This window comes from Salvelinus sp. IW2-2015, linkage group LG9, assembly GCF_002910315.2.
Source record: "Salvelinus sp. IW2-2015 linkage group LG9, ASM291031v2, whole genome shotgun sequence".
In the NCBI taxonomy this organism is placed as follows: domain Eukaryota; kingdom Metazoa; phylum Chordata; class Actinopteri; order Salmoniformes; family Salmonidae; genus Salvelinus; species Salvelinus sp. IW2-2015.
In genome coordinates, this window is record NC_036849.1 from 23,987,916 (window position 1) to 23,999,154 (window position 11,239).

Sequence of the window (11,239 nt, forward strand, 5' to 3'; positions counted from 1 at the left end):
CCCCCCCCTCCTCCCTCTCTAGCGGATGACTTCGTCAACAACCATTTGTGAAAAGAAGGTCGACGACATCCGATTGCCTCGTTTGTCTAAGTCAAACGACACCGCTGGTTCTGCTCACACCATGTCCACCCTGTGCTTTACCTCTTTCTCCCCTCTCTCTCCAGATGAATCTCGCGTCTGTGATGGCCGGCCGCCCCAAACAACCTGCCGCTTGACCCTATCCCCTCCCTCTCTTCTCCAGACCATTTCTGGAGGACCTCTCCCTTACCTTCACTCGCACTCATTCAACTATCCTGGACCAGCTGGCACGTCCTTCCCCTTCTAAGAGCGAGAGTTGACCCCTTCTGAAAAACCTACACTCGATCCCTCTGTGTCAACAACTACACGACCTAGTATCCCTTCTTTCTTTTCTCTCCAAAACTCTTGAACGTGCCGTCCTTGGCCAGCTCTCTGCTATCCTTCTCAGAATGGACCTGTCTTGCATCCAAATCAGCTCAGGTTTCAAAGACTAGTTCATTTCAAACGGAGACTGCTTCTTCTCTGTGTCACGTAGGCGTCTCCGCACTGCTAAAAAGCTAACTCTCTCTCCTCTTGCTTCTCATCCTTCTAGACCTATCGGCTGCCTTTGAGGACTGTGAACCATCAGATCTCCTCTCCACCCATCTCCGAGTTGGGGCATCTCCGGCGCGGCCCACTCTTGGATTGCGTCCTACCTGACAGTCGCTCTACCAGGTGCGTGGCGAGAATCTGTCTCCGCACCACGTGCTCTCACCACTGGTGTCCCCCAGGGCTCTGTTCTAGGCCCTCTCCTATATCTCGCCTAGACACAAGTCATTGGCTCTGTCATATCCTCACTTTGTCTCTCCTATCATTGCTATTGCAGACGACACACAATTAATCTTCTCCTTCCCCCTTCTGATAACCAAGTGGCGAATCGCATCTCTGATGTCTGGCAGGACAATATCAGTTGGGGATTGACGGATCACCACCTCAGCTGAACTCGGCAAGACGGAGCTGCTTTCTCCCGGGGAAGGACTCCGTTCCATGGTCTTGCATCCGGTTAAACTCCATTGTGTTCCTCGCCTCCCCAGAGCGCTAAGAACCTTGGCGTGATCCGGACAACACCCTGTCTTTCTCAACAACTCAAGCCGGTGACCATCTGGGGGGAGGAGGATTCAGGAGGGAGGAGAAGGTGGCAAAGAGCTTCCTAGGGTTAGAGGCAGATGCTTGGAATTTAGAGTGGTAGAAAGTGGCTTTAGCAGCAGAGACAGAAGAGGAGAATGTAGAGAGGAGGGAGTGAAAGGATGCCAGGTCCGCAGGGAGGCGAGTTTTCCTCCATTTCCGCTCGGCTGCCCGGAGCCCTATACATGAACTTACGCTCAGCCTTATGCTTGTAATGAAGGTTAATGTCCATGATTTATATAGCTGACTATTCTAACATAAAGCAATCCAGACCGATTTTGGACTGCTGTAATGGAACAGAGATTAACAGGCAGGGCACTTGAGGACATGGATTTGTAAAAACCATGTTAAAACTGTGCTCTACTACTATGCTTTCAGTTAGATTATTAAAAAATAATCATTATTTCCGGCTTTGATATATTTTTTAAACATGAACTGAGAATAAAGTGTATCAACAACAGTTGGCTTTGCTCTCATGTCTGACCCCTGATAAGTTGGAACAACAAATGGTTCTTCTCTGCTCAGTGTGGCTGTGTGAGTTGAGTTCATCCAATAATAGCAAAGCACATTTCTTGATTTCACAGAAGCCTTTCCAGACTACCCGCATCTTCAGACTCCCCTGCTGTAATGAATGGAACATCCCAGTCCAATACTGCCACAATAGCTGGATCTACAAACAAGGTGAGACCACTTAAAAGTTGGGGTCTAACTGCTTGTCTGTGTGTCATACCTCTGGAAATATGTAATGCTATTACTGTTCCAAAAGGTGGCATCATCGCATTAGTCAGTGTGTTTTCTGATCTACTAGAATTTGAAAGGAATGTATGCTATGTTATTGCGTAGGAATATATACTGTATGGTGTATCCTTTCAGAACCAAAGCCAAACCAGAGGAAGAAAAGGGCTAGAATGGCAAGACAGCTGGTCCAGCACTCACACAGGTGTGTTTCTGTGTGTGTTCCACAATCACCCATGTGTCAGGACGCTCACCATTCCATGTTGCTCTTATGTCTAGTAACGGAAATGAGGTAAATCCCTTTCTATTGACATATATGTGTGTTCCAGGGAAACRGGAGGAGGCATTGAACCAGTACAACTCTGCCCTGGCAGAGCTGCCCCCTAACACGACCTCTAAGACCAGGTCTCAGGATGGCTTTAATCTGCTCCTACGCCGCCATGGAGGCTCCAAGAGGAACTCTCTTCTGCGCTGGTGTCAGAGCCGCACTCAGGGCTACAAGGTACTGTAACGTGTGTGTGTGTGTGTTAGGGTTGGGCGATTTATTATGATAGCATCGTCTATCGACGATGATTGGCGATGACATCGTGATGTGACCCAAAACGTAGTCTCGCAGGGATTCACACGTGACATTCTGAGTAATTTGTCTTTTCCTATTTGCTATAGTTTATTTCTATACATATGTTCTATAGGCCTACAGAACACGAGAGGAATGAAGGCCAGACAGAGCGGAGAATTCCACAAAAGCAGCACAAAATGTCCAGTCAGAAAGTATAGTTTCTCTCTGTCAGATGCATGGGCATCAGGCTATAGTGGCCTGAACCTATATATTCTTTTATAACAGACATTCCTTAACTATCTTATGTCAAGCTGTTTAAAAAAATGACTTTGCCTATATTCCTTTCTCTCTCCATTCGATAGGCTATGAATATGACAGAAGGCTATGCTTCATCGTTTTATGCATGGCTTTCTCCCGATCAAACAATGAATGAAACAGCGTTCCATCTCAAAGTTATTTGAACAGCTTAAAAACTTAAGGTAGCCAGTAGTGCTGAGCGATTAGTGCCTTTTGAGGTCAGTTTGGTTGGGGGGTGGCTCTAGCCCTCACCCTCTGATCCAACAGGTCCCAGACGTGCTCAATGGGATTGAGATCCGGGCTCTTCGCTGGCCATGGCAGAACACTGACATCCGGGTTTGGCCGGTGTAGGCCGTCATAGTTAAGAACAAATTCTTATTTACAGACTTTTCTAGTTAAATAAAGGTTAAATATTTAAAAAAATTATAATAATTCCATTCCAAGTCATCTCATATCTATAGAGCTGCCGGCTATGCTTTCTGACAAAATCACTATTTTGTACTTCTTCAAAGTAAATAAGGCGTACTTTTATGACTGCTGAATACCAACTATCAATCCCTTAGATCATGTATTTTCAGGTAGTGATACCTCACAAAGAAACTGCTCTCTGTGTACCCTCTTGATCGCACAGATCTGACATAGTAGTTAATTATCAAGTTTTCTACGCTAAACTATGTAGAACATTGGCCTGTTGTAAACTACAACTCCCTACTACATCGCACAGTTTGGGCAGATTATCTGATTTATCTGTAGAGAAACTGCAGCAAAATGTGCCATTGAGCTCACAGAAAAAAAAAGTACGAAATGGAATTCAAGTAATTGAAACCACGTTAGTCAATTAGTTGTTCAAATTTTTGGGGGTTAATCGCTCAGCACTAGTAACCAGAGGACTAATAATGAGAGAGAACAAACAATATCAATAGCCTATAGAACAATCTAATGACAAGTTTAAGCTTATTAAGACTTAATTATCCATGCGGCCCGTGAAAATCCCTCCGTGCGACGTTAAACCAAATGGCCAATAACCTATCCTCCTACTAGGCTGATCATAAAAGCTTTAAGAAAAATGTAAGTTAAGAACATTAGCTCATTTCCTAAATATTCTAGTCTAAGGTGTTGTTCAAAAAGAACAAGAAAAGTCTATAGCCTAAGTCTAGGCATACTGTAGGCTACTTTCATCCACAGCTTTATGAGAGATGGAACAAACAATATCATTTATTTTTCTACTTTATGATGCAAATAAAGCAAGAATTATCCAGTACTGAAGACTGTAGACTGCTTCTATCCAGCACTTGATATAGTCCTGTAACCTAGCGCTCACTACTGTAAGACAGCTGTTCCTCATCACAGTCACTGCATCATCATGTGCGTGCCACACACACACACACACACACACACACACACACACACACACACACACACACACACACACACACACACACACACAAAAAGCTTTTTCTGCTCCTCTACCAGAAAGGAATTATATAAAAGATTTGCCATTGTCTGCACTTGGCCTCTGACCAGGCTTTCAACAACATTATCTTTCGACATGATTCGTCCAGTTTGATTTGATTTCGCGCTACAGCCCAATAGTAATTTTAGCAGATTTGTATTATTTATTTATTTTAGTAGGGGGGGCGATAGCATCGCTCATCACAATGTTTTATGGGTACATATTCACGATATGACAAAGGTTGACATCGCCCATCCCTAGTGTGTGTGTGTTGAACAGGGTCAGGAGAAAGAATGCTTTGGGACTCTGATGTAAAGAGAATGTTGTCCAGATGTAATCAGTCAACACTCATTATGGTGGTGTCTTTACCCTTTCTCTGCCCCCGCTCACTTTCTCTATTGACAGAATATTGACATCACTAACTTCAGCAGTAGCTGGGCGGATGGTCTGGCCTTCTGTGCTGTGTACCACACCTACCTCCCCTCACACATCCCCTACTGCACCCTTAGCCCTGACAACAAGGTGGGTAATACTATGGCTGTGGCGGTTATGAAATTTTGTCAAACGTTGATTTTCATCCAAATCTGCCGGTCTCACGGCAATTGACCGTTAATGAACATAAACACGTTTAGCATCTCCAGGCTTCCACACATAGCCTACAAGCTACTGATGCGGACTTTTGGAACATGTACATCCATTTAATGTCAGCTAGACCATCACAATAAAGCCATTATTTATTTTAGACAGGTCTAAAGAAACATGATATGAAGAAAATTGTCTATTTCAAAAGAACACAATAGTATATTCTGAGTTGTCCTTATGTTAGGCTCTGATCTTGCTATGTCATATGGCTGTGGGGTACACTAGTTCATTTAGCAGACTTGCTTAGAATTCCATGGCATTATTTTATAGTATGAAGAATATAATTGAACATAGCTGGAAAAAAAWTAATAAATCATATTTTACCCAAACGATTTCCAGATGGAGTGTGCACATGCGGCTATTTTGTGTTGAGTCGTTTACAAGGAAACAGGTCCTCTATGCTTAATTTAGAGTTAATTATGTAACTTTAGTTGTGATACAAATGTTAGGCTATATGTTTAGATGTTTATGTACATTCTAAGACTGCATGATGCGACTCTAATGATGATTTGAAAAAAGTTGCATGAAAGGCATGAGCTCTGCTCTATTTCTTGCGCAGGCTGCACACACTTCATCAGTCTGTCATTCGCAATTTGACAAGCACTTGATAATATTCTCACCCATAAAACAAATCTTTATTTTAAATTGTTTTATTTAGATCTTGTCTCATCGCTGCAACTCCCCAACACCCGCCCGCTTAACCTGGAAGCCAGCCACACCAATGTGTCGGAGGAAACACCGTTCAACTGACGACCGAGGTCAGCCCGCCACGAGGAGTCGCTAGAGTATGATGTGTCAAGTAAAGCCCCCCCTGGCCAAACCCTCCCCTAACCCCGATGACGGTGGGCTATTGTGTGCCCCCCATGGGACTCCCGATGCRGTGGCTTAGACCGCTGCCCCACTCGGGAGGCCCTCCATCAGACTATTCTTAATCTTATATGGTCTTTACATATAGCTTACTAATATACACTGAGTATACAAACATCAATAACACCTTCTCTTTTCATTACATAGCCTGACCAGGTAAATCCATGTGAAACCTATGATCCCTTATTGATGTCACTTCAATCAGTGTAGATGAAGGGAAGACCAGTTAAAGAAGGATTTTTAAGCCTTGAGACAATTTAAAGCATGGATTGTGTATTTGTGCCATTCAGAGGGTGAATGTGCAAGACAATACATTTAAGTGCCTTTGAATGGGGTATGGTAGTAAGTTCCAGGCGCACCGGTTTGTGTCAAGAACTGCACCGCTTCTGGGTTTGTCACGCTCAACAGTTTTCCGTGTCTATCAAGAATGATCCACCACCCAAAGGACATCCAGCCAACTTGACAACTGTGGGAAGCATTGGAGTCAAAATGGGCCAGAATCCCTGTGGAAAGCTGTTGACACCTTGTTGAGTCCATTCCCCAAAGGCTGATCTGAGGGCAAAATGGGGGAGTGCAACTTTTATATTAGTGCACACTGAGTATACCAAACATCAGGAGCATCTTCCAAATATTGAGTGCACCCCCCCTTTTGCATTCTATGTATGCCCTGTTGTAAAGGGGATTAATGTGCTTAATTTCAATAAATATAGCAGTACGAGCAAGCTGGGATCGTCTTTTAAATAGTGGTCAGTCAAAACTCTGTTTTCACACGCGATTGCTCAATGACTGGGCTTATAAGAACACGTTTCACTAGGCTTCTGTAGGCTATGTGCTCTGATTGTTTTCCAGGGGTCCTAGGCCTATACACCATGTTTGGAGTTATTTGGCCACTTTAGTTGTGATACAAACCTTAACTAAATATATAGGCCTATGAGCTAGGCTACACGATGCGTGCAACTATGATTTGATAAAGTCACAAAAAGGTAATCGCTGTTTCTTGTCTGGGCATTATTCACAAGTGATAATACATCATTCAGAAGTGATAATATTGTCACCATCAAACTCAATTTCATATTTTCTTTAGTTTTGAAATTAGTTTTCATATAGAATGGACCATTATCATGCACCTGTCGAACAGGAGCAGGGGGAAAAATACATGGCATCCTTATGCACTTAAATAGCGAATGGAGGATGCTTTTCCCGTGGTTAATTTTCATGCCAGCCAGGTAGAATACTCCTGTTGTAACACAAAGCAATGTGCATTAAAAAAAGAGAAATAAATATAGTAGGCCTAGCCTATAGAAAGCTGATGGCATACTCCTCTTTTTAATAGAGGCCATCAACTCTGTTTCCTCACACAGTTGCATAGCTTATAGAAATGTGGCGCAACATGAGTTCATGGGCTCTCATGGAAAAGCCTAGTYACTGTGACTAAATGATCACATGGAATTTGACTGTGGTCATGACTCGTGAACGCCGGTGTGGCGGTAGTACGGTCACCGGAACAGTCCTAGGTAACACACACATGCATTGCACACTCACCCAGTTATTTGCCTGTCAGACATGGTGCTGCTTGTTTTATCCATAGAGCGAGAACCTCAGCCTGGCATTTAAGACGGGAGAGAATGTTGGAATCACAACATCACTGGTGAGTCTGTTAATCAGAACTTGTGTTATTTAAAGACTGTCAAGTTTGTTGTATGCTTGTATGAAAAAACTCAACAGTGAATGCTGCAGTATTGAAGTCATCTGTGTTTTACAGACCATGGAGGAGATGCTGAGAGCCGGAGGACCAGACTGGCAAAGAGTTCTGGGATACGTGGAGTGCATGTACCGTCACTTTGAGATGTAACGCCCAGGACTGTGTGCTTGAGGGAAACCTCGGCGGGAGGTACAGTTCACTGCTATTGGTGGAAGGATGGGGAGTGGGAGTCACTCCTCTACTAGCTGATATGGTCATTGATAGCCATGTAGAGAAAGTTAGGCTTTGTTGGCACAACAGAGCCCCCTTCTGGTCAAGAGTGCAGGTGCAGGTTGCTGTAAATGTCTACACTGGGACCCCATCAGAAGGTTACACAAAGTAACTGATCTTATCATACCAAACCTTTGCTTGACTCCTAAACTTTTTCTCAGCAGTGCCATCTAAAGCTGCTGATCTGTGTCCAGTGCCTTTAGTACCACAGTCTTCCATTTAAAACATGTTCATATTTTCTATCCGTTTTAGCACTCTGTAAATATGCACTTTTAATAAGCACTTTGATGATTGTAATTTAAAGGAGGAAGGGGGAAAAGGAGTTGTATGGATGCAGTCTCCCTGTCTAGCAATCCATTGATTCTTATATGTAACTAAAATGTGAACGCTGACTATGTTGCCAAAGATGCAGAATAAATAAAATGGGCAATATAAAGCTAACGATGTCTTTTTGTTCTGTACAGTGCTGTCCAGCAGGGAGACTGAAGTGCTTTATTACAGTGACATGACTTGGGAAATTATAGGGGAGGCCTTGGTTAGTATGGTCTTTGTCTCCATCTACTGGGGTCTTTGAAGTTGACAAGTTATAGCCATTGTAGTGATTAGTACTGTGATCAAAACAAATGTAATAATTGAAAGGTTTTTTCAAAGATTATTACAGAAGAACCATAATCACACAGAGACAGACACACACGCAATGACCGGCTAAGATAAGATCCCACCCAGTTGCTGCCCTCTTGTCACCTGTATTAATCTGTTCCCAAGTGATAATGGAAAGATCACGTCCATTTATTACATACAGTTGAAGTCGGAAGTTTACATACACTTAGGTTGGAGTCTTTAAAACTCGTTTTTCAACCACTCCACAAATTTCTTGTTAACAAACTATAGTTTTGGCAAGTCGGTTAGGACATCTACTTTGTATGACACAAGTAATTTTTTCCAACAATTGTTTACAGACAGCTTATTTCACATATAATTCACTGTATCACAATTCCAGTGGGTCAGAAATGTATATACACTAAGTTGACTGTGCCGTTAAACAGTTTGGAAAATTCCCGAAAATGATGTCATGGCTTCAGAAGCTTCTGATAGGCTAATTGACATAATTTGAGTCAATTGGAGATGTACCTGTGGATGTATTTCAAGGCCTACCTTCAAACTCAGTGCCTCTTTGCTTGACATGGGAAAATCAAAAGAAATTGTAGACCTCCAGAAGTCTTGTTCCAAACGCCTGAAGGTACCACGTTCATCTGTACAAACAATAGTACGCAAGTATAAACACCATGGGACCACGCAGTCGTCATACCGCTCAGGAAGGAGACGTGTTCTGTGTCCTAGAGATGAACGTACTTTGGTGTGAAAAGTGCAAATCAATCCCAGAACACCAGCAAAAGGACCCTGTGAAGATGCTGGAGGAAACGGGTACAAAAGACACAGATCGTACTTTTTGGAGAAATGTCCTCTGCTCTGATGAAACAAAAATAGAACTGTTTGGCCATAATGATCATCATTATGTTTGGAGGAAAAAGGGGGAGGCTTGCAAGCTGAAGAACACCATCCCAAACGTTAAGCACGGGGGTGGCAGCATCATGTTGTCGGGGTGCTTTGCTGCAGGAGGGACTGGTGCACTTCACAAAATAGATGGCATCATCAGGAAAGAAAATTATGTGGATATATTGAAGCAACATCTCAAGACGTCAGTCAGGAAGTTAAAGCTTGGTCGCAAATGGGTCTTCCAAGTGGACAATGACACCCAGCATACTTCCAAAGTTGTGGCAAAATGGTTAAGGACAACAAAGTCAAGGTATTGGAGTGGCCATCACAAAGCCCTGACCTCAATCCTATAGAAATAACTGTAAAAGCGTGTGCGAGCAAGGAGGCAAACCTGACCTACAAACCCGACTCAGTTACACCAGCTCTGTCAGGAGGAATGGGCCAAAATTCACCCAACTTATTGTGGGAAGCTTGTGGAAGGCTACCCGAAACGTTTCACCCAAGTTAAACAATTTAAAGGCAATGCTACCAAATACTAATTGAGTGCATGTAAACTTCTGACCCACTGGGAATGTGATGAAAGAAATAAAAGCTGAAATAAATCATTCTCGCTACTATTATTCTGACATTTCACATTCTTAAAATAAAGTGGTGATCCTAACTGACCTAAGACAGGGTATTTTTACTAGGATTAAATGTCAGGAATTGTGAAAAACTGAGTTTAAATGTATTTGGCTAATGTGTATGTAAACTTCAGACTTCAACTGTACTTGAATGAATGATGAAAACTTTAGAAGACTGAATAATATTACTCATATAGCTCTTGGCTTGGAAGTTGTTTTGCTCCGAACTAACTTTTGTTCCAAGTTGGTGATATTGAAAAAGCTGGATTTAGTTCATACGTGGTATCATCTCAGCTACTGAATATAGTCCCTCTGGGCCAAGATGTAGTGTCAATCCCCACATGATCCTCTTCAGCCCCCCACAGCATGGCACAGGGATGAACCTGATATGGCTGTCTGTGTGTGGGGCTGGGTAAGGGCAGGGTGGTGGCTGCTTGGGCTCCACACTGGGTGTGGTTTGTACAGCTACGGAACGGGGCAGTGGGGTTGGTTAGAGCAATACGGACTGCTGTTGCTTTCAGTCTGGCCCTGGGTACAGTAAAGAAGACATGGAGAGGATTTGGCTCCTGGGAGTTTGTGTGGCACTGGCTGTCGTTTCTACTTCTGCTCCGGTCTCCTCCAGGTAATTCGCCTTCAATTTGAGCTGATGATAATTAGATATTTCTGTGATTTATTTGATATATTTTGCCATATCTTTAAATAGAATTTCTAAAGATGACTGGGTCTTCTCTGTCAGGTAATCTGTTTATTATTAGAAGTACTCATGTCTGATAGGCAGAACTCATAGAAGCCAAGAAGCATGCTTGAATAGTTTAAATTGCCATCTTTTTTTTKGGGGGGGGGGGCATTTTATTGATTGCTTGAACACTCTTAGGCTTTACACAGGCTGAACAATTCTAATATTTTTTTCTTCAGTAATTGGTATTTTGACCAATCAGATTAGCTCTGAAAAAGTTCTGATGTGATTAGTCAAAAGATCAATTAGTGGAAAAAATATCAGAATTCTATCTCCTCTCTCTCTTTCTCAGTATGAGTGCTACATACTTGATCTCAGCTCCCAGTGTGTTGCGTCCTGGGACCCCTACCACCCTGGCTGTCACCATCCTCACTAACGATCCAGTCAGGGTCACAGCAGAGCTGACCAATGGCAACACCAGCCTGGTCCAGGCAGAGAGCACCTTTACAGGAGGTGACATTGACTTATATGATGCTTACTGCAAGATAACTTGGCAAGATGTTAAACTTACTTTTTGTTATTAAGCAACTTAAACATTGTTGCTGTTTTTTTCCCGAAGGTGTGACTGGAGTTCTAGATCTTCCTCCAGTGAGTATTTTAAATCTGTATTTATTGTCTATTGAGGTAATATCTGGGCTGGTCAGGGGTGGGTGAAGAACCATTGATGATACAAAAA

The 11,239-nt window shown here is 42.9% G+C and overlaps 1 protein-coding gene across 2 annotated transcripts in view; it reads left to right on the forward strand.

Annotated features, from left to right (window-relative positions):
* The window catches only part of LOC111968849 (cytospin-A-like), a 27,707-nt gene extending 19,559 nt beyond the window's left edge, over positions 1–8,148 (forward strand). The window contains exons 6-12 of one of the 2 annotated variants that reach the window (XM_070445224.1): positions 1,767–1,863; positions 2,056–2,122; positions 2,247–2,419; positions 4,632–4,748; positions 5,527–5,626; positions 7,324–7,383; positions 7,498–8,148. In XM_070445224.1, coding sequence (XP_070301325.1) covers positions 1,767–1,863; positions 2,056–2,122; positions 2,247–2,419; positions 4,632–4,748; positions 5,527–5,626; positions 7,324–7,349 — 580 coding nt within the window. In that variant the 3' untranslated portion in view covers positions 7,350–7,383; positions 7,498–8,148. The remainder of the gene's footprint in view (positions 1–1,766; positions 1,864–2,055; positions 2,123–2,246; positions 2,420–4,631; positions 4,749–5,526; positions 5,627–7,323; positions 7,384–7,497) is intronic. The other variant, XM_023994755.2, reaches the window with a different exon arrangement.
* The last annotated feature ends 3,091 nt before the right edge of the window (positions 8,149–11,239 follow it).